General features: G+C 38.4%; 1 protein-coding gene across 5 annotated transcripts in view; it reads left to right on the top strand.

Annotated features, from left to right (window-relative positions):
- Positions 1–24,909, top strand: part of AsnRS-m (asparagine--tRNA ligase, mitochondrial) — a 196,657-nt gene that overhangs the window by 45,301 nt on the left and 126,447 nt on the right. For 4 of the 5 annotated variants that reach the window (XM_068226606.1, XM_068226605.1, XM_068226607.1 and 1 more), the window contains exon 4: positions 12,936–13,123. In XM_068226606.1, coding sequence (XP_068082707.1) covers positions 12,936–13,123 — 188 coding nt within the window. Of the gene's footprint in view, positions 1–12,935; positions 13,274–24,909 lie in introns of those variants that run through there. The other variant, XM_067142773.2, reaches the window with a different exon arrangement.

Genomic DNA, 24,909 nt, shown 5'->3' with positions numbered 1-24,909 from the left:
ACTTGTAAGGGACGTTGGGAAAACTCCGTGTTGGATGGCTTGACGGAACAGTAGTCGGTCATGAGTTTGTCCCAGTGGGATATCTAGTTGTTCCATATCCGACTTAACTGACGTGACCCATTTGTCTGTCTCCATATTTTGAGTATTACGAGAGTCGTAATGGTGGTTACCTAAAAGGTAACGGGTTTTAAACTATCAAGGTTGTAAGCCTTGAAGCCACCAGCACTGATCGGCTCACCGACCCAGTTTTCCACTGGGATTGGTTACCCAACCTTCCACTGGGTTGCTCGGTTTAACAGGGACACCTCTTGTAGGTTACATGCTGGAGTTAGAGTGAAAGAGGCTAAGTTGGGTTCTCTTGCTGAACCCAATATGTTACAGTTGCAGATGACAAGCAACGATGCGTTTCACTCCCATTTGCCCAGAGCTATTTGATGACAAAAGCCACATGGACTCCTCCCAGGTTAATTCCTGGGACCTGCTCATTATTATTATTATTATTATTATTATTATTATTATTATTATTATTATTATTATTATTATTATTATTTGCCTGGTGTGAAAATGGGAAACCATGGAAAACCATAATAATAATAATAATAATAATAATAATATTAACAATATGTGCTGGCTTAGGCAAGCTTTGTGTAAATGTGTAGTGCATCATGACTAGGGCCCAGATTTTTAGGTTCTTAAAAACCACGTTTTAGTTTTTTTAATAGCTCAAAATAGTTTTTTTTTAGTTTTTATCCTCCTGAAATAGTTTTTAATGATCATTTCAATAATTACTAAAGTTATACTATTCATTCAAATTTTTTTGTACTTTATTGTAACCTTCACGCCTCTCTAGTACAAAACTATACCACTCATTTCAAAATATGGGACAGAATGGCTTAATGAAAGCACTTCAAACACATCATACCAACTGAAATTAAAAATAACAATGAATATTTATGCGCAAATACAATAAATGGTTCATGTAGGTTAAATTTTTGTCACTTCCAATACATCAAGAAACATTGTTAATAAACTTAACCATGATAGGTTAATATTGTGTTTGGTCCGTATTGACTAGTCTAAATGCCAGCCGGCAAAGAAATTGTTTAATAGATTTAGAATTTTTACCACTGAGGAAGGGAATGGTTGAGATTTCCCGAAACATGTTTGGTTTAATAAATAGTTTTTCTTTCATTTAAGGCGGATTAAATAAACTATTTTAAATAGTTACATTATACATTCAAGAAACATTTTCAGAAGCATAGAACACAGTTTTCATTTGCTGTTACATTGTACAACTAAATGCATTTCCAGGATTTTCAGAGTAAAACTTTTTCTGTTATCTCTCAAAATATTCTTATAGCAGGAAAATGTACGCTCCACACAACAAGAAATCATTGGAGCCAGCGTCATTGAAGCAATATCTCTCGGTCTCCATGGTACCTCGTCAGTAATTTCTTCTCCCTGAAGTACTGTATTGCAGACACACTGTTCATTGTTGAAAATCCAGGGTTCCACTGTAGAATTTTGGTGAGTTTGAGTAAATAGGCTTCACCCACCGGTCCTGGTATTTCCTTCTTCGAAATGGAGTCCACAACTTCTATTGAATCTTTTAATGGCAATGATGCCGACTCAACACGCTCAATAGCTGCAGGAAGATCAGCAAAGTGTACCCTAATGAAGGCAAGTGAAACGGCGCTCTTGTTCGTGAGAGCTTCGCTATGCAGAGTGCATCATCGACATCAAAAGAATTTATAACATTTTAATGTCTTCAAAGTGATTGGCATAGTATAGGGTGGCATTGAGCCATGTCCCCCAACGAGTGATGATGGGTTTGGGAATAAGAGGAGGTTGAGGCAACAGAATGCGGCTAGGGGCTTTAAGAAACAACTTTCTCACAGAAGAAACAATACTGTTTACTCATGGAAAATTATTTCTAATCTCTTCAGCCAATCTGTGTAAGCCATGGGCTATGGAAGTTACATGGAGCATGTTAGGGTAGAAACTCGTCAATACTTCACCAGCTTTGATCATATATGCCGCACTATCACTCAAAAGAAGTAAAAACTTGCCATCCTGTTTTTCTCTTGGCCAAAGAATGCGAAGAGCATCTCGGACGGTGCAAGCTATGGTCAGCGTATTCCACGACACGTTTGTGGAAACCAGCGCTTCACATAAACGGATATTACTGAGCTCGATAGCTGCAGTCACTTAAGTGCGGCCAGTATCCAGTAATCGGGGGATAGTGGGTTCAAACCCCACTGTCGGCAGCCCTGAAGGTAGTTTTTCCATGGTTTCCCATTTTCAGACCAGGCAAATGCCGGGGCTGTACCTTAATTAAGGGACGGCCGCTTCCTTCCAATTCCTAGGCCTTTCCTATCCCATCCTCGCCGTAAGACATATGTGTCGGTGCGACGTAAAGCAAATAGAAAAAAAACAGACTTGACAAAGTATAATTTTGCCATCTGTAATAAAGTCCGGTTCGTTACCAATCCACTGGCGAATCAACCAACTTCGAGATGACTTGCCTTTAGGCATCACTACTTCTGAGATGCGTAAGCTTCTTAAACTGCCTTCAATAATAAATTGATTTATAGGGAAAATTAATTTTAGTCTGTCGCATAATAATGTGTACAGAGCTAAACAGTGAACAGCGCCGTAGCTGGCGGTAGTCGACCGTACACAATGAGAGATGCAATGAAGCTGGGAAGTTAAGCGGGCTTGTACCTGCTAGATACAGGTCAATGAACGCCAGGGGGTTGTCTCTTGATTTGTGCTGTACGCTAGTGGAATAGTATCGTATCACGTTGTTTCGCTCGCACTAGTTATACTTACAAACCACTTCCAGTTCCAAACCATGAAATTATTTCAAAAACTCGTGCATAATGTTTATTTTTTAAAAAATCATTCAATTTCATTAATATTTGGTACTTCTATTTCAAAATAACGTAATACTGTCTTGAATAGCTCATTTAGTTCTTTTTAGGTTTTAACGTCTGATTTAGTTATTTTTAGGTTTTATAAGATTCGCGTAATTTACTCCAATGGTAATGAAATGGATAAGTAAGTTAAAATACTGCAGTTAACTAGCAAGGAATAAAATAGTTTAAAACCTAAAAATCCGGGCCCTAATCATGACACCGTTTGGGCCGCAACATGTTGAGTTTCTATCCCTGTCTTTTGTGTGAAGGGTTCAGAAGTTTTCAGGCATGACTAGTAGCTTGTAATATCATGCATGTGTCATTTTGTGAATGCAGAACAAGATTTGAAATAAAGTGGCATCACATTGTGAGATAAAAGTTGATTGTAGATTTAGAGATTCTGAGTTTGTGAAGTATATTTGAATGTGTTCGGTCTTGATCCAACCAATCCCAAGCTGCCATTCTTATCGATTTATATCGTTTGAGCATGATCTCAAAACCTGGCTGTCCACTGTATTGTACAGGTAACTGTGTTGCCAGTACTGAACTGAACGTCAGCTTTTGGTTGCCAGACTATCACTTGTGATCTCCTGGCTAATGGTACACAAAACGAATGATACTAGCTCTTTTCAGAGCCAATCTGCAAAGCCCTTGGGAACTGTTCTGAGAGTCCTTCAAATCAACATCGAAGGAATCAGTAGATCTAAAAGTGACTACCTTTCCAAACTGGCATTGGAAAATAATGTTGATGTAATATGCATTCAGGAAACTCATGCCTCTGATCCATCTCAGCTTCGTTCAAGAGGAAACATTCCTGGATACAAGTTACTGGGAGCTACTTATCATCAGTCTTATGGAACTGCAACCTTTGTTCGAAATTCCATCGCCTGCTCTTATTTAGTCTCAGCTAATTCTGATGCAGGCATTTTCAACATCACTACAAAAGTCAATGATGTATCAATCATAAATATTTATAAACCTCCAGGAATTCAGTGGCCTAACAGTGTTCTTCAAACAATCTCTCACCCATCCATCTATGTGGGTGATTTCAATAGTCATCATACTCTGTGGGGTTATAGATATAGTGACCAGTGTGGAGAAAAACTTATAGAGTGGGCAGAGCTTTGTAACATGCAACTGATTTTCAATCCAAAAGACAAACGTACATTCAAGTCAGGAAGATGGGACTCAGAGACCAATCCTGACTTGTGCTTTGCTTCATGTGATTGTCAGGGATCCAGCTTACCTGTGTTTCGTAAAGTTCTTTTGAACTTTCCACATAGTCAACATCGACCTGTCCTTCTGGAAACTGGAATGCAGATTCCTATTGTAAGATCTTCTCCACTCCCTCGTTGGAACTTTAGTAAAGCTAGTTGGGAGAGCTATTCAGCTGATCTTGACAGTACCATACGATGGATTCCTCCTGAGGTTAGTAATTACTCTAGGTTTGTGAAAGCTACTCTAACATGCGCTAAAAGACATATTCCCCGCGGAGTGAGAAAGGACTTTATTCCAGGGTGGGATGAGGCTTGTGAAGTACTTTATGAGGATTTCCAGGAGAGTGGTGAAAAAGATGTAGCTGACGAGCTCCTTCATAAACTAGATGAAGCTAGACGAAGCAGATGGAAGGAAACCATAGATACACTGGACTTCAGACACTCAAGTAGAAAAGCTTGGAGTCTTCTAAAGAAGCTGGGAAGAATACCTTACAGTCCCCAGCTGAAACCAGAGGTTTCACCTAATCATATTGCTAGTCGCATTGCCAGTTTGTCCAAATCCAAGCCAGACAAATTACACAAAAGGTTTATAAAAAACGAACTGTTCCGTTTGAAAAAGGAGTACACTACTTCTTCCAACATTTCTGCTCCTTTTACTGAGCAAGAGCTTTTGCTTGCCTTAAATGAATTGAAAAATGGAAAATCCCCGGGTTTTGATGGTATACACCCAGAATTTTTGAAGCACTGTAGAAAAAATGTAAGGAACTGGCTAGTGCAGTTTTTTTCAAGCATACTCCGAACAAGTCAACTCCCTTTAGAGTTTAAACGAACTAAGATACTAGCTATCTTAAAACCTGGTAAACCTACGGATTCTGTCGAAAGCTATAGACCAATTGCCTTAATGAGTGTCTGCTTTAAGCTCTTGGAACGGCTTATCTACAATAGAATAAGTCCTCTAATTTTTAAAATCATTCCAATTGAACAGGCTGGTTTTAGACCTCAACGTAGTTGTGAAGATCAGGTGCTTGCACTGACAACACATATTGAGACAGGTTTTGAAAAGCAATTAAAGAGTGGTGCAGTGTTTATTGATCTAACAGCTGCATATGATACAGTGTGGAGAGAAGGTATTGTGTATAAGTTCTTTAAACTGACAAAGTGTAGTCATATGTCGCGTCTGATTAACAATATGCTCTCAAACAGAATTATCCAGGTAGTTATGCATACAAATCACAGCAAAATAAAGGTATTTAACAATGGTTTACCTCAAGGATCTGTTCTCTCTCCATTACTGTTTAACTTGTATATTGCAGACATACCTGTCACGAGCTCTCGTCAGTTTGCTTATGCCGACGATCTGGCAATAATTAGTCAGCATGTGGATGCTAATGTGATAGAGAAACTTTAAATGCAGATCTGGATGTTTTGTGCACATACTTCAAAACGTGGTGCTTGAAACCAAGCCCTAGTAAAACGGAAACCTGCTTCTTCCATTTAAATAACCGGCAAGCGAATATCACCTTGAAAGTGTCACTTAATGGAAGTCTTCTCCCTCACAATGCCAACCCCAAATATCTTGGAGTTACTCTCGACCGAACGCTATCATACAGGAAACATCTAACCAACCTAGCAGCCAAATTAAGGTCACGCAACAACATCATTCACAAACTTGCTGGCTCCACATGGGGAGCCTCTGCATCTACTTTGCGTACTTCAGCTATGGCGCTGGTGCTTTCCACAGCTGAGTACTGTTCTTCCGTATGGATCAACAGCTCTCATGCTAAAAAGGTGGACACGGTCCTGAATGAAACAATGCGTGTCATAAGTGGCACAGTAAAATCTACTCCTCTTTTCTGGTTACCAGTGCTCAGCCACATAGAACCTCCTAGAATTAGAAGATTGAACAACTTGTTTAGAGAATACAGCAAGATATTAACCAATCCTGATCTCCCCATCCATGAAGATGCTAACGTCAGATTCAGCCGCCTCAAATCAAGATCTCCTCCTATTCAAACAGCACAGGAACTTGTTAGAAGGGATTTCAATCCAAAAGCAGATTGGCAACAAGAGTGGAACAGCGTAGCTCCGACTCAATGGCGGGCATTGTTCAATTATAAGAATCTTCCAGCTGGCTTTGATTTACCCCGCAAGACATGGGTAGCCCTCAACAGAGTCCGTACTAACCACGGGAGATGTGGTTCAGTGATGTTTAAATGGGGTATGAGATCTTCCCCAGCCTGTGACTGTGGGGCAGTTAAACAGACTATCGACCATATTGTCACCGAATGCATTGGAAGGGCATTCGCTGGATCTAGCCAGGACTTCGTGGTGGCTTCTGCTGAGGCCATACAATGGCTAGAGAATTTGGATCTAAATCTTTGAACCCTTTTGCTTGCATGATTGTTTTCAATGTTATGTGTATATCTTATAATTATGTATATAATGGTTTGTGCTTACTGTTCATTTATATTTAATCTTTGTATTGTTTTGTGTACGTTACCATATGCTAATAATAATAATAATACTTGGCATGCATTGTATTCTGTATGATTCGCGATCATTTGCACTTTCTTCAGTTATTAGTGTTTTTCATATTGTTGTTTCTAGTCTTTATTTCTCTCTGCTTGTCCCCATATCACTGGTCTTGTCCATGCTCTACCCTGACCAATGGACCACGGCTCCAACCTGTGGGCTTAGTTCTTAAGTAGACAGGTTGGCAGCCTTGCTACTTTTGCTAGTTGCTTTACTTCGCACCGACACAGATAGGTTTTATGGTGATGATGGGATAGGAAAGGCCTAGGAATGGGTAGGAAGCGGCCATGGCCTTCATTAAGGTACAGCCCCAGCATTTGCCTGGTGTGAAAATGGGAAACCATGGAAAACCATCTTCAGGGCTGCCGACAGTGGAATTTGAACCCACTATCTCCCGGCAGCCTTGTGCACTGCTCGACTGTGTCCTCCGTGAGAAGTAAGCAAGTAAAAGACAGTTGTTCCGCGCGTAGGTGCATGTGTGTCAGAGGTGGGTGGATAGACTATTGATCTTTCCTTCTAATTATTTCAGCAACAAAGCTGCCTTTCCTTTTTTTCAAAGCATGTATGCAGATATTCTTATCAATTGGATCAAGATGTTTTACACGAACACCACAAGTCGTGTTCGTTGCGCTGTTGGCATCTCGGAGAGCTTCCCAGTGGAAGTCGGTGTACACCAAGCCTCCGCATTGTCCCCATTTCTCTTTGTTCTCATCATCTATCTCAAGCAATGGCTCAATTCAAGTTGATGGAGAGACCTTAACGAAGACTGTAAGCTTCAGGTATCTAGGATCTCGCCTACAGACTGATGGTGGGATATGTGATGAAATGCGAAGTAGGATAAAGACAGCATGGATGAGGTGGAGGGAAGTCACAGGCATACTCTGCGACAGAAGGATGCCACTACATCTGAAATCCAAAATGTACCCCATGATAGTCCGTCCTGTTGCTTTATACGGTGTTGAATGTCGATCAGCTGACAAAGCTACAGAGCGCCAATTACACACCATGGAAATGTGTATGCTCCGTTGATCGATGGGCATCACATCCTGCATCTTGTCAAAATCGACACCGTCTGCCAGCAATTGGGCATTGCACCCATCACTGAGAAGGCACGGGAAATACGTCTCCAATGGTATGGTCAGGTCCTGCGTGCTGCACCTGGAACAGTTGCCAATTTCACCTACACCTTTGAAATTAATGGGCAATGACCATGTGGACGTCCAAAGCAGCGCTGGCATGACACAGTGAATGCTGATATGAAGACTGTGGACTTAAGACCACATGATGCCAAACACCGTGCAGAATGGTAAGTCAAGATTAGAACAGTGGACCCTGCACCAGCGAGAAAACACTAGGAAGAAGAAGAATCTTCAACTTCCAATGTTTCGCATTTCTCCTTTGGATTTTTAACATACTGTACAAAGTATGAGAATTCCTTGCAGCATGGAGGATGTTCTTATTAATGAAGACCTTTTTAAGACCATGGAGGTTTGAAATAGCATCATATTGTTCTTTGTGCTACGACTAATTCTTGTAGCATGTTCTCTACTGTAATTTCTTTATTTACAGAAAAAACACATTCAAGTGAAGCATTTCCATGAAACAATGTTAGTGTCATTTTCAGAAATGAAGCCAGCCTTTCTGTTTTCAAATTTACTGCTGGCAAAACAGTACAGAGCCAAAAGTGATTTAACCTCTCATCTTTTGAAGACAAAGAATTCACTACTTCTTTGAAAGTAGGCCTGTGGTTCTCACAAACAGAAGTGAACTCCTTTTGTATATGATCGGCTTCATTACACGAGATCCATTTGTTTTCAGTAAAGGCATTTAAAGCTATCCTTAGCCATTTGTTGCTCAGAGGTAGTGGTTGCTTGGCTACACTTGGATTGAAACAAGAAATTCCTTTAGTCAGAGGTGACTGTTCCAATAAATTCTTGCACAAAGCTACCATTCCTCTTAGACAATCTGTGCGAAACACTAATATATCTCTTGTCATTTAATCCAGGAGTGCCAGGTACTGCTTTAGCAGCTTTAGATGTAACAGCTGTTACTTTAGATGTAGGCAGAAGATTTTCTTTACTGTCTAAATTAATTTTGAGGACGTTTCCTGAAGACTACAGTGACTCAGACTTAACAAACCTTGTCATTACAATTTTCATTGCTGCTATGAGAAATTCATACAAGAGTGGTGCAAATGGAAGATCTGTCTGAAACTGTTTTAGAAATGGTTCCAAATCTCCAACAAGTGATAATAAAAATGACAACTTGGCCTTAAGAAGCTTATCTTTAAGTGAAGTTGAAGGGAAGATGACAGATGGACGAAGCTAGTGTTAGAATGGAGTGCTACCTGGCAGAGAACTGCTTGAGACCGTTCCACCTGGAGAGTCCTGCTAAAGACTTACCTGAGTTCATGACTTAAAGAGGCCACATCATGTAATTATAGAATTGGCTGATGATGATGATGATGATGATGATACTATTTTGAAACTATTAAAGTTTGGGATTTTCTTTTCTCTTCTTGCTCCTTCCACATATTTGTCAATATTAGCAATCTGTAGCACATGCAATGACTTTCGAATTTTCAGGCCATCTTATAGCACAATATTTCAAAGGAAATATGTTTGAACCTGAATAATGTGTATAATCAACATGTCTTGCAGGAATGTAGCACAACCAGAAGTGAAGAGCACGAAGAAACTCTGCAATATTCAACTGGGTTTCTTTTACTGCCACTTTATACAATTATGTGCACAGTATGCAAGCCAAAGATCCTTTGTTCACCAAACTAGGAGCATCTGGATCATTATTTAATAAATTATTCATATCCTGAAGGAACATTTTATTAACATTTGGACCATCCATTTCAATTTTTAAGTGTTTTTTTTTTTTTTAGATTTGAGTCCTTTGGGTTTTCGCAAAAAAACATTTAACAAATCTGTGGAGGTAAAGTGACCAAGAAACGTGAAATCAAAATAAGTAGTGCATACCTCATTTGTATCAGGATTGAAACAACAAACTAAAAGATCCATTTGGCCCATCTGAGAAATTTTATTCAGTGACTCGTCAAAACCAATGGTGAAATGTGTGCACTTACTACACGTCTCAGGAACTTGTTTATGAAAATAGGGAACCAAGCCATGAGTGATTTTATATGCAACTTTTGTCCTGTGCAGTTGAACGTTTGAAGCTATTTCAAAGTGTGGAAACATTACTGGGAACAAATGTGCAGTAGCTTCACTGGCACATAAAGAATGGTGTTGCACGACAGTATGCTTGCATCATATAATCTCGGTTTTGGTTACTTGCTGCCTTAAAAGATAATTCTGCAGACATCTAGTTTATGGTGCTTCATAGGGCGGCAAACCTTCTTTAATGGAGGAGGAGGAGGCGGGGAAGGAGGAATAATAATAATAATAATAATAATAATAATTTGATGTGGTAGCTGTGGCAGGCAGAACACAGTTTGTGTTTGTAGCCGGGATATTACCTACAGAATTTAATTTTATTTTAACTTCACTGTTCAAAATTTTTTTTAATAACTTGAAAGGGATGATAAGAACTGGCTGAACTTGACATTAGGTTATAAAAGTAAATGTACTTCTGGGGGTAGGATGGTGGGTTGCTAAGGCATCACAAGAACACATCTCTCCTCTGACACTCATTCCAAGTAAGATTTTCTTAATTCCTACTTCCTTAGAATGTTAGAAACTGTGTGTAACGAGAGCTGGATTTTTATCAAGAAAAGGAGAGGAGGGTGATGGCAGAAGCTTGACAGTCTTTGGTTGCTATAGATGAAGAAATTTCCTCACTGAAGCAATAATGGTAATCATTTTTTAATATCTTAAAGTGAGTGTAATTAATTCAACTTCAAGTTTTGAAATTTAATATGCACATTAATTGAACAATTATATTTTGGATGTTTAGTTTTCAAAATGGATTTCAATGTTACTGTCATAGCTGGAAACTTCATTTCTAATTTTATTTTTAGTCATGTGTCGGGGGGAAAGATGTTTTTTGTGCCTGAAAAACAGGAAAATGCCAGGGAATTTTAAAATGTGAATATGGTGGACATTCCGAGAGTATCAAGAAAGGTATTTGCAGAAAAGTTAACAGGAAAGAGGCCAAGAGGACGACCCTGAAAGAGATGGGTAGATACAATGAGGGAGTGCATAGAGAAGAGGGGTAGAAAACTAGAAGATGTACTCGAAAAAGGAAAGGAGTGGTGGAGAGATGGGTAACAAGGGAGGTCCTCGATCCATAACCCAACCCAAGAAGCTGGAAATGAAGATGATTTTCTTGAGATATGATTTCAAAAGTATTGTTTACTGGAAGGTACTTTCACAAAATCGGATAGGGGAGGGGCAGGGATGTGCTTAAATACAGCAGCCAAATAGACCAAAATATTCACTAGAAGAGGCCAGAACTAGCAAACAGAAGCGGCTTCATTGTCATGTAAGTTATCACATATTTGACAGATGTGGGCAACGGAATTCCGTGTTTCCACAGCTTTCAAAATATTCTCTCTTCCAGAGCATGATCTTGATTTTCATGAAATAACATTCTGATGGTCAGTTTGGCAAACTGGTAAGATATTTCATTATCCACAACTGCTGAAACTTTAGCACCTTTCTTGTCAAGTGCATTGGCTTCAATTTGACAGTGTCCCAGTGTCAATTGTATAGTGACTCTTTTACCCTCTGCTTCAAATTGTTGTGCGAGAAGTTGACATTCCCAGGCCTCTACTGATGTGTTATGACTTACACCTATAGATTGGATTGCAACTTTTATTTCAGGTAGAATGACTACTTTTTCAAATTGTTCCAAATGATAATAAAAAATTTGGAAAATTATTGAACATTTCCCTTGGTAAGTTATTCCAATCCCTAACTCCCCTTCCTATAAACGAATATTTGCCCCAATTTGTCCTCTTGAATTCCAACTTTATCTTCATATTGTGATCTTTCCTACTTTTAAAGACACCACTCAAACTTATTCGTCTACTGATGTCCTCCCACGCCATCTCTCCACTGACAGCTCGGAACATACCACTTAATCGAGCAGCTCGTCTCCTTTCTCCCAAATCTTCCCAGCCCAAACTTTGCAACATTTTTGTAACGCTACTCTTTTGTCGGAAATCACCCAGAACAAATCGAGCTGCTTTTCTTTGGATTTTTTCCAGTTCTTGAATCAAGTAATCCTGGTGAGGGTCCCATACACTGGAACCATACTCCAGTTGGGGTCTTACCAGAGACTTATATGCCCTCTCCTTTACATCCTTACTATAACCCCTAAATACCCTCATAACCATGTGCAGAGATCTGTATCCTTTATTAACAATCATATTTATGTGATTACCCCAATGAAGGTATTTTCTTATATTAACACTTAGGTACCGTACTTACAATGATCCCCAATAGGAACTTTCACCCCATCAACACAGTAATTAAAACTGAGAGGACTTTTCCTATTTGTGAAACTCACAACCTGACTTTTAACCCTGTTTATCATCAGACCATTGCCCACCGTCCATCTCACAACACTATCGAGGTCACCCTGCAGCCGCTCACAATCTTGTAACTTATTTATTACTCTGTACAGAATAACATCATCTGCAAACAGCCTTATCTCTGATTCCACTTCTTTACACATATCATTGATATATATAAGAAACCATAAAGGTCCAATAATACTGCCTTGAGGAATTCCCCTCTTAATTATTACAGGGTCTGAAAAGGAACTGTATGTTTTCAAGATCAGTTTTACATGTCTTTTTCTTTTCTTTTTTTTTTTTCCCTAGATACAGACCTATCATGATAGTAGGAACAAGTTTTCTATCACTTGTGTGTGATTCCTTCAAGACTGCCAAAGTACTTTCAAATTCAGTAAAGTTCTGATTGAAAGAATTTTTGTTTTGGACTTACTATCCCGAAGTATGCCAATAATTTTCCTCCCTGCTCTTATTTTGTGCTGAATGTCTTTGCTTATTCTGTTTTTATTGTTTGTATTCTAAGTCATTTTAAAAATTGTCATTTCCAATTATCCACCTTCATGCTTCCATTGATGAGTAAATGAGCTTAATTTAGACTAATTGTTTTAATGTTGATAAATTCACTGCAGAGATAGAGAGATAGAAATTATATTTCTTATTTTAATTATTATTTGATATTGTATGTATTTTCAATGATATTTTGTATATGCTCAGTCATTTTCTGCCCTTAAAAGAAAATGTTATCCTTTTGTTCTGGTTACTGTGTGTTTTGAAATGCAGGTTTGTGCTGTTGATCTTCTGACACCTCATGTGGGCGAATTGTGTGGAGGAAGTCTGCGAGAAGATAATTTTTTGCTTCTTGAACAAAGACTACATCAGTTAGGCCTGGATGAATCTCTCTCGTGGTATCTTGAATTGAGGAAATTTGGGAGTGTGCCATCAGCAGGTTTTGGTATGGGTTTTGAAAGGTATATTCAGCTTCTTCTTAGAATAAACAATATTAAGGACACTATACCATTTCCAAGATGGGCTCATAATTGTAAATTATAGAGTGGCAATGTATATTTTTCAAAGTTGAAGGTTTGAGTGTAATTAAAGGATTGTAATGATTTGTATTGCATTTGCATTTTCATTCTCTTCTCTTTTTAGGTTGGTTTGCATCATATTTCAAATGTTTATTAGTCATTTGTTAGAGACAGCTGGTAAAGGATGTATCATATGAAAAGATGGTCTCTATTATATGGAGGACTTAATACCTATCTTTCAGTTCTGTTTCCTTTAATCTGGAAAGAACAGAGTTTTTATTTTTCTCTTAACTGGTTCATTTTTGTCAAATCTAACTAAGATATTCTTTGAAGGGAATTCAAGAAAAACTATTTTCATGTAAACTGTCTCTATGGGTTGTCAATAGTATTCTGGTATCATCTCGTATGAGAGCAAATTTTCCAAAATTTGGTAATACACTTAAGTTACATAATTATTGAATGTGACCCTGTGTTGTCTTTTATCTGGATGATAAATAACCAGAAAATGTATTTACAGAAAACTATAGGCACATCAAATTTTTAAAAAAGAAGTATATTTATAGACTATTATTTACAACTTTTCATAAAATTGGGCCTCATTTAGTGTACTCTTATGAATAAAGAAACAGAAGATTGTTTCTACACATAACACAAGTCTGTTCTGTGGAGTTAACTTCAGAAACTAACACATTGTTCTGTTCATGGAGTTTTACTCCTTGTCAAAGAAACACTCAAATATTTGTGGCTGACTTTTCCAGATTGAGTCATCATCATTGAATATTCTGTTCACAGACTGGTCTGTTGTCACAAAATGATGCCAAGCTGTATGGTTGTTTTGCAGGCCTTTTCATTGTTATGTATTTTCCCATTCTGGTATCTTCTTGGATTTGTTTAAGATATATATTTCTTGGTCTTCCCTGAGGTTGCTTTCCATTTATGAACCCTTTCACATATTGTCATCTGCTGAGAATGGCGTAAGCTGTGGCCCCACCAAGAAAGACAACTTTTGCGAATTAGTTTTATCAGAGATCTCTTCTGATTTACTCTGTGCAGTACCTCGGTATTTTTCACATTTTTTATCCACGAAACATCTAATGATCCTACGGAAACATTTTGAAGACTTCAAGGTACTTTACACAACTTTTCTTTATTGTCCATGTTTCTGAGGTGTATAATAGAACAGTCCGAACAAATGCTTGTAGGATCGTTATGCAAAGGGGGGTAGACTGAGTTTATTGCTACACAGTAACTTCTTCCGCATAGCTTGAGAAATATGGCTCTTTATCTCTGTCATGCTCCTTCCATCCTCAGTTATTTCCTGGCTGAGATAGGTAAATGTATGGACTTGTTCGATCCTGTCATTGTGGATCATTAAGTGGATGAGTTTTGACGATTGCGATATGACCATGCATTTTGTCTTTGAGGTGTTTATCTTCATTCCATAGCTTTCCACAGTAGATTAAATTATAGAAATAATTGATTGTAATGAAACCTGCTAGTAAGGCTTGGTCATCTGCAAACTTTATTATCCTGACCAATGTTCTATTTACATTTATATCCATATTTGATCCTTCTAGTATTTCTTCCATCATCAGTTCTCCAAAAGCATTGAACAGGACTGGTGAGAGGCGACATCTCTGCATTACACCCTTCTTAATGGGTATGGGGTTCGAATGGCCATTCTTTAGGGATACTGCAGCTTTTTGACCATGGAACAGATCTCAAATGAGAGAGATGAGCTGGTTTTCCGCACCTATCTTGTGAAGTAGAGGAAACAGTTTATGCCAGAATACTCTATCAAAGCCGGGCTGAGTGGCTCAGATGGTTGAGGCGCTGGTCTTCTGACCCCAACTTGGCAGGTTCGATCCTGGCTCAGTCCAGTGGTATTTGAAGGTGCCCAGATACGACAGCCTTGTGTCGGTAGATTTACTGGCACGTAAAAAGAACTCTTGTGGGACTAAATTCCTGCACCTCGGCATCTCCAAAAACTGTGGGACATAAAGCAAATAACATTATTATTATTATTATTATTATTATTATTATTATTATTATTATTATTATTATTATTATTATTATTATTATTATTATTATTACTCTATCAAAGGCCTTTTCATAATCAGTGAAACAAATTTAGAATGGTCTTTTTCTGTCAATCATGTATTCTGCTAGAATTTTCAAGCAGCAGATAGCATCTCTTGTGCCCACACCCCAACAGAAACCAAACTGAGTTTCATTAAGGTAGTCATGTACTTTTCCTTCCAATCTTTTCTTTATGATATTCAGTAAGATCTTGGATGTATGCAGGATAGGCTGATAGTTCTGAACATTTCACATTTAATTGCATTTACATTCTTCGGAATTGGTGTTATGACCTATTTATGAAATTCACAGGGCCAGCCACCACCCTGGTAAATTGGTTGGATGAAATTGTACTGTAGAATAGATTTTTAAGCTCATCCACAATAATTGTGGAAGGTTGTCAATACCCAGAGCTCTCCCATTGATGTGAGAATACTGGAAATCTTCATTGTACAAGATGTAATATGCATTTTCCAGTGCTTTTTTGATCTTGTCTTCTTCAACAATCAGAAAGTTATCGTTATCATGGAGAGCAGATGTTAAATTCCTTCTTGGGATGCAGCAAATTTTCTTAACACAGTTGGTAGCTAAAGAGATCTTTCCTTGTCTTATGAGACTTTTTATCCTTTTATGTTTATCAGTGATGATTAACTCTTTTTTTTTTTTTTTTTTTTTTGGCTAGGGGCTTTACGTCGCACCGACACAGATAGGTCTTATGGCGACGATGGGATCGGAAAGGCCTAGGAGTTGGAAGGAAGCGGCCGTGGCCTTAATTAAGGTACAGCCCCAGCATTTGCCTGGTGTGAAAATGGGAAACCACGGAAAACCATCTTCAGGGCTGCCGATAGTGGGATTCGAACCTACTATCTCCCGGATGCAAGCTCACAGCCACGCGCCTCTACGCGCACAGCCAACTCGCCCGGTGATTAACTTTTTTATGGAGCTGTCTGTTCTTCTGATGCCCTTCATCTGTACTTACATTCTTCCATTTCCTTCTTTCCTTAAATTTATACTTTCTTCCATTTCCTTCTTTCCTTAAATTTAGATAGGATATTCTGAGTAATCCAAGGTGAGTGAATAGTAGTCCAAATTGGGAGATGGTAAAGATTCAGTCTGGAGATCATCCTGGGTCCAAGTTGAGAGGTCTCGAGGCATCTCTTTTTAGACCTTTTATGTGGCAAGAAATCCTCTTCAGGGGGAGCATAATACTGTTTATCATGTTCATGGCTGGAAATTATTTTGGTTAGTCCGTGCAACTGCTGTCCTGTAAGATTGTCTGTTATACCCCCTTCACCTTCCACTGCAGAGTCCTCATCAGAATGTACAGCTGCGTTCAGTAGCTCAATGTGTATGTTCCGTATGTCTTTGTCATCCCTTTCCAGTGCATGTAATACTTCCTTCAAGATGAGGCCACTGGAGAGGGATACTAATTACCAAGTTACTATGCTTGAATTTCCAATTCGTAAAAAAAAAAAAAAAAAACTATGCGGGTCATACTCATACATTTATGAAACCTAGTTTCTATAATCATTCACTTTGTAGTGTAAAAGTAAGGAAGTAAGAGAACAACATGAATTGCTACTCTAAAGGAGTGTGGTACCAGCATTTTTCTTCTCCTTCCAAATGAAATTACTGGGAAGTCATAGTATTGGTATTTCTGACATTCCTTTTCATAAACACATTTCATGCATTGAAAAGTTTATGTACACTTTCTTGTTCAGTCAGTAACACTACATACCTCAGATGAGTAATCGTCGTCAATTCATGTAAAGATCATGCCAATTCAGAGCATGGTTGATTAAACAATAAGTCTTGCTACCTGCACTGATTCATTCTTAGAAGTTGCCATTGATGCTTTCACGGCTCGGACATGATATAGGCTTTTGGGCTTATGCTGTGTGAAGAAAATAAGGTGAAATTCTTTGTTTCATAGAGAACTTTGCTCTGCGTCTTCAGAAGAAAATCTCGGCTGTTCACGAGAAAGGCTTCTCAAACAATGAGGTTTGAATTTAGACGTTATAATAGAAATGGAAGTGGTATGTTCATTTGTCACCAGATGGCTCAGCGGATGCGGTACAGTGCTAGCGTTCGAAGCGGAAGCTGGCAGAACCATCAGGATCAGTCTTAGAGGGTCGCATAACATAACAGGTGTACACACATACAAAAGTATGACACTGACACAAGGCTGGAATGAAACATCTGGCGATAGTGAAGGGACAGGGAAGGGAACTACTTATGTAAATCTTTAATGGCTGGCAACCACGTACAGTAGAAGTCCGTTATAGCGAGAATTCATAACAGTGAAAAATTTACTCGCCATAACGAATTGTCGTTATATCCGATTTTTGTATAAAAGTCGGAAAATCCTTCATGCACTTTAAAATCAGTATGAAACGGCAATCCATTTGTTCAAAACTTGCGTTTCTGCAGATGATATCCACACTAAGGCTTACTTGTTTGTTATTTTTCGTAATCCGATACGGTACGACGTGAAAGTGTATGTTTAATTTCAGTCTGAAAAAAAAATAGTACCGTATTTCTCCGAATCCAAGATAAACCCCACTTTTTTCTTCAAATATTTAAATCAAGCTCAAAAAAGAAGTTTGTAAAATCATATGAATGCCTTGTTGTACAGTAGGCCTACGCATTTTTAGACGCTGAACATTCGTCACGCCGTTTTTTTTTTTTTTTTTTTTTTGTGTGCCTACCATTATTCTTTATTTCTGCGGGTTTAAGGACAATTAACTTAACATTGGCATCGTAATACCGAAGAGAACTCGTTGAAAATTTTCTGGCAATACCTATTCCATGCGTCTCTACAATGCAACGATCCATCAGGAAATTATTCTTGCTGTCAGCGTCAGGTATAACCGGCTACCGCTACACGCACGTCTGGGTTCGGCCAAATTCAGCGACTAGCGATGTATAGGCCTAATCGCGAACGTTGAAAATCAACGAACGAGTTTATTGCGCCATGGTATGGCCATTCCGCCCTTGCATTTTTCGTGCACATACCTTACAATTTTATCTTCGACTTCTTTAAAGAGTCCTTGTTGCGGACCACTGAATGCATGTTTAGTACAGTACGCATTTTTTTAAAACTCTTTGTCTTCACGCTAACGCCAAATATTGGCTTTAGTTAGAAATATGCCGTATTTTCTTGCGGCTGCACAATTATTCTACATTTTCCAGTGTTTAATAAAACATTAACTTAAAATTGGCATCATAATATAGACTAGAACCCGTTGAAAATTTGCCGGCAATACCTTTTTCACGTATCTTCACAATACGACTATCCATCACGAAAATATTCCTGCTGTCTATAAACCTTAATTTTACTAAGCGTCAAGTACAATAGACGCGTTATAACTCTGCCACTGAGTAGGCATGGCTTTTCTAAGAATTCGAAGGGTCGCATGTTTTTATGCCATTCTGCAGATTTGAGAAACACACAGGCACTGTACAACCGGTTGTCGCGGCTAGCGATGTGTAATAAAGAGGTGGTCGTTTATTGTCAATGAGTTCTGAGCGCATGTGAAAAGAAGCAGCGTGGTTACCGCGGTAGTTGCCAGTGGTATCCATTAACTTACTGGTAGGCCGCGAATGCAACAACCCTTGAGTTTTCGCATGAGATTCTGAGGAAAAAACAAGTCTTGGATTCGGAGAAATACAGTATCACTCCAGAGATTTCTGTGGCAAACACCTCAGCTTTCTTCTTCAAACAGTGTCACCTAACCTAACCGTATATGTAGCCTACCATGAAAACGTATTTGAAACGCATGTAGAGAAATAACCTCCTAGCGAAAAATTTACATATAAATAGCCGTAACTAGACGCGAGAAGATATGAAATCTGTCTGTCTGTTAGGTCATCTGCCCAGAGGCTGGTTGGATCCTCAAATAGCACCACCAAAGGTTATGCGGTTATAAGGAAACCCCAAAAACCAATGGCACCACCAAAATGAGGCATACTAGGCAAGATGAGGAGTGAGGTAGTTTGCCATTGCTTTCCTCACTGGGTCAGAAAGTACTATTGCAGCACAACTGACCCTATGAGCAGCACCTTTCATAACACTCAGATGCACTAGTCGTGCTCTGAATGTCATTACTCAGCACTACCCATACCCCAGCAACTTCCATATTGTCACAGTCATGGATGAGACTGGGACTTCGGTGGAAGCTACACTTTACTCTGGCCTGTGTCAAGAGATAGATGCAGAAGTACTGTATCCGTCAAGAAATGACAGCAGGCAGAAGATATGAAATATCCTCTGAAATCAGTGATGTACTCTGCCATATCTTGAGGTGTATCACATTCTTACTTAATTTCCGTATATAACATTAAAATTAAGATATCATTTACTTCAGTCTTTATTTTTAACGAGTTAACAACTGCTATCGGCCACGTTATTTACGCATTTATTACGAAAACGTGTTATCCTCTTTCATTTCGAATTTTCTTTAGAGAACAGCAGTCGATGGGTATTACTAATCAACTCCAACATCGCCTTTGAATGTCAACGAGAGAGCTCGCAAATGCACAAAGTGAGAAAACTATACCGGTACCGTACCGAAGATGATCATTTTGTTGCAAACGTTTCAGTTTTCTTATTCAAAAAGCGTCACGAATCCTAACCAAATACAGTAGAGATAATACGCGACACTTACGGATTTCGCCTTTCTAAAATGGGAGACAATTCGACGGTGGCGCTCCTAGTGACTTGACCTGAACAAATCGCGCTAAATTCAAATATCTACGGAAATGGATAAATAAATTACGTCTAGAAAGAAAGTGTTATTGAGATATTAACTTCGAAGTTACTAAAGCAATTCTGGATAAATTAATGAAGATTTATTTAATAGGTTATTATTCAAAGACTGAAATTAGACATATAACCAAGAAGTGAAATGGACTGGTGTGAAATGGCTTGATCTTTAATTTATGCATTGCTTTTTTAGCTTTAGCATTCCTGCCTGAACTCTTACGGTTGGATTTGTCTTTTTTCTCATTTAAAAACATTGTATCATCACATTAAGACACTTGTCAATAAAAATATCGGCACATTCCTTACACATATGATGCAATGAATTAACATTTAATAGCTGGACAATTTTCCTCTTAACATGAAGCCTACTAACAGAAAGATATTCCTTACACATATGATGCAATGAATTAACATTTAATAATAATAATAATAATAATGTTTTTTGTTTTACGTCCCACTAACTACTCTTTTACGGTTTTCGGAGACGCCGAGGTGACGGAATTTAGTCCCGCAGGAGTTCTTTTACGTGCCAATAAATCTACCGACACGAGGCTGACGTATTTGAGCACCTTCAAATACCACTGGACTGAGCCAGGATCGAACCTGCCAAGTTGGGGTCAGAAGGCCAGCACCTTAACTGTCTGAGCCCGGCGAATTAACATTTAATAACTGGACAATTTTCCTCCTAACATGAAGCCTACTAACAGAAAGATAATCTATAAAATCCCGGCTTTAATCTGAGAAGAGGGATAAAGAAAGAAAAGTATGAAAACGTTGTCGATAGTGATGCTTTAAGGAATATTTACGTACAATTAGAGCAAAAATGTAACATACCCTTGGCTGTATTGTCGAGGATTTCTAAAGTCGCTGGCCTGGAAATGATCTGAACAGATCTTATAATTATTATATAAGCGTAACGTCCCTTCTTTCTTGTACACCTTATCCAAATCGCTTCTGTGACATTTCAAAACCCACAGATCACACCTACAACAACACATCGGTATTGAAGGTTAACTGCTGCACTATAGAATAAACTATGCGTATTACATTTTATGCCAGTTAAATTTGGGTTGAGCAGGTCAGAAGATTATGAAGTACTATAAAAATCTCTGTCACTGGAAGAACATATATGCAAACACAATATTACTTACATGTTCTTGTCACGAGGGAACCTGAAGAACGACCGCGCATTTTTCTCTACTTCGTAATTACTGCAGCTAAACACAGCACATACCCTTCCCCTCATGATGAGAGGAGATATCAAGGAATGACACACACTACTATTTATTTATGTCAACTCACTGAAAATGCATAAATAACACCAAAAACTTCACACAAAAATACACGTGCTCTTATGAGAGAATCAGTACTGTGCAGGTCTATCCGCTAGAGTGAGCTCCAGTAGCTGTCCCTCGATATCTCGCTCAGTGTTGCGTATTATCTCTACTGTATTTGTCCTAACTTAACTGTACTATACGTACGATGAAAAAACACTTCAAGCGCCAGTAGAGAAATTATACCTTTCTCGCTATAAATTTTCATAATAGCCTTTCCATAATTTAACCAGACGCGACAAAATATGAACTAACCTCTGAAATCAATCAAGCACTCTGCCGTATCTCGAGGTGTATCCTATTCTTACTTAATTGCAGTATTTAGCCTCCAAATTAAGCGGTCGTTTGGTCAGCCTTAATTTTTAACGAGTTAACAACTGTTATCGGACACGTTATTTACGCATTTAATATGAAAATATGTTCTCTTTCATTTCGAATTTTCTTTACAGAACAGCTGTCGACAGATATTACTGCTCGACTCTGACATTGCCTTCGAATGTCGACGAGAGAAATCGCTAGTAGACATAGCGAGGAAACGATGCCGAAGGTAATCGATCGCATGCAATATCATCGCTGGGGTGCATAAATATCGGTTACGGAAAAAATCGTGCGCGCTTAATCGCACGTAATAACGGATGCGCCAGTGATAGGGTTTTTGCTGTAACCGAAGGACGATACACAGTTTAATATAGGAATTTTGAAGGGACAGAAACGAGTCGTCCCTATAACGGAGTTCTCGTTATATGCCGTACTCGCTATAGCGGACTTCCCCTTAATTGATAGCCAGTGTCCGTGTTGAAATTGTTACAATTTCTACGTATTTCCACAGCTTCTCGTATAATCCTGCACCTGTAGAGTCTAGTGTGGGTAGGAGTTCGAGCATCTTTGGAACACGACATCATGACCCAACGATAGAGCATGCTCAGCTATTGCCAATTTGCCTGGCTGGTTGAGATGAATATTTTGTTCATGTTCCTTGATACGAGTACCAATGGACTGGCAAGTTTAGCCAATGTATACCTTGCCGCAAGTACAGGGAATTTCGTATACCCCAGGATATAAAAGTGGACACAATTTGTCCTTGGTTTTACCCAGACTGTGAGCAATTTTAGTGACTAAGCCAAATACGGTTTCTATATTGTGTTTGTGGAGGGCCTTGGCAATTCGATCTGTGGTGTTATGAATGTAAGGCAGGTAGACAGTTCCCTTCACTTCTTCTTTCTGTTAGCTTTGCTTGGTCATTTCTCTGGGATGCAGGGCTCTATGAATCTGCAAATCGCTGTAACCTTTCGGCGCCTGTCAAACTTATGATTTGGTGGAGGTATGTTGATGATACATTTGTGGTCTGGATAGAAGGTCCTGAGAAACTTCATCTATTTCTAAACCACCCAAATCAGCAACATCCTTCAATTAAATTCACTATGGAGACGGAGTCAGGCGGATGCCTTCCTTTCTTGGATGTTCTAGCAAGAAAGAAACTGGACCACTCCTTAGGACATAAAACTAAGAAACAATGTTAGGTTTTGGTACACCCAATCAATACACATCACTTTAACATCACTTTACAATGAACTATTTAAATAAAAACATATTTAAAATATTTAGGGACATGTTTCGTCTCTATTTGAGACTTCATCAGCCATAAAATCACGTGGTAGATTACAAAACTCAAAAATCAGAAACTGAAAAAATGGAATAACCCAATGCCTTTTTAAGGACTATTTGAGAAATGCAAAAGACATATATATATATATATATATATATATAATCATAGTGGTGTAAGTCAGTAAAATGGCTATTTGGAGTTAAGCATGTAAGAATTTAGGAAAATGGTATATTCATTTAGTTTCATAGTGAAGTAACCCATAACTGCAATTTCTGGCCAGAGATGGCACCACTTACTGGGAGGGGTGAAGGAATATCTCAAACCATTTAGAATCATAGTGAAGTAAGTCTGATTTACACCAGTATATCACTAAACAGCTGTTTGTTTTAATGGTGATATGAGGTTATAGTATAGAATGGAATGGCAAACAAGGAATTATTGATGAATTTCATACTTAATAGTGACGGCAGTGATAAAGACAAGGATTATATTCTTTCTGAAGATAGTGGTGATGTCTCAGGTAAGTCAATTTAGTTGATTTTCAATAATAATTGTCTTTTCGTGCATTGTAAAAGATTGTTTAGCGATCGAAGTGTTTTAGGTTAGGTGACAAAACCAACTGTATTTACGGCAGTTCCTCATTATTTAGTGATTTAAAATTAGATATTTTATATTTACATTGATTCTTTTCATATATTTCCATTAAAATTAAAGCACTGAGGCAAAAAGCGGCCTTAAATAACCTTTTTGTAACTAATCTTTTTTTGTTCATACTAATAATAGTAAGTTCATAGGCCTATTCAATATTTTAAGAATATGATGTGTCCTATATTAACAATAATTCTTAATATTGTGAGTGTAATTAGGCCTATGTGTAATTGTGTGTAGAGGTGTAGGATTATTTATTTTTGCCTTGGTAGATTTCTAACAGTGTATGCATTTTTCAGATGCAAGCTGTTCAAAAGGTAACACTCCAAAACGACCGAGGACAATAAATCCAGAGGAACCAAAGGAAGGAGGCGAAGAAGAAAAAATAGTTCAGGGTTGTGATCCAAAACCTGTTAAGACAAAAAAAACCAGAAACATGAATCAAGAAGAGCTATAGCAAAGAGGTTACGTAATTTAGGAAAAACGTATATTAATGCCAAGGGAAATATAGTAAAAGGTAAGGTTTTCAGAAATATTGACTGTGGATGCTCAAAAAAATGTTTGTCGTTAGTTACTGAAGATGAAAGACGTGGACAGTTTGTAAGTTTTAGAAAAATTGGAGATTTTGGAAAGCAAAATGCATATTTCTGTGGACTTATACATCAGGCTGCTGTCAAGCAAAGACGTCGTGTGGATGGAAGTAAAGGGAACAGGCATAGCACAAACTTGTATCACATAAACAAAGGCAGTGGCACAGTTTGAGTATGCAAACATTTTTCCTTGAATACTTTTCTTGTAAGTGATGGAAGAGTTACAAGAGCCATTAAGAAAATAAGAAATGGCCAGTCCCGTGGAGAAGACAGAAAAGGCAAACGTAGCAGCACAGAAAATTACTCCAGAACAGAAACAAGCAGTGAAAGATCATATCAACATGTTCCCTTCCTTCGAAAGTCATTACTCAAGGAAGGATAATCCAAATCGGAAATACCTAAGTCCTGAGCTTAACATAACAAAAATGTACAACCTTTATGAAGATTGGTGTAAAGAAAATAAAACAGAACCCATGAAAGAGTATTACTATAGACATGTTTTCAACAATGAATTCAATCTACACTTTCATCCGCCCAGAAAAGATACCTGCAAATCCTGTGATAAATACAAACAGGCAATTAATGTAGAAGAGAACCTGGAGAAAAGAGCTGAACTGGAGAGAGATCATCATCTGCATTTGCGAAAGGCCGACAAAGCCCGCAAGAGTTTGGCATCTGATGGAGAAAATGCTAAGGAATGTCCCGAT

The sequence above is a fragment of the Anabrus simplex genome, chromosome 3 (assembly GCF_040414725.1).
Source record: "Anabrus simplex isolate iqAnaSimp1 chromosome 3, ASM4041472v1, whole genome shotgun sequence".
Taxonomy (NCBI): Eukaryota; Metazoa; Arthropoda; class Insecta; order Orthoptera; family Tettigoniidae; genus Anabrus; species Anabrus simplex.
Note: the sequence above shows the minus strand (reverse complement) of the source record. Positions and strands in the feature narration are given on the sequence as shown.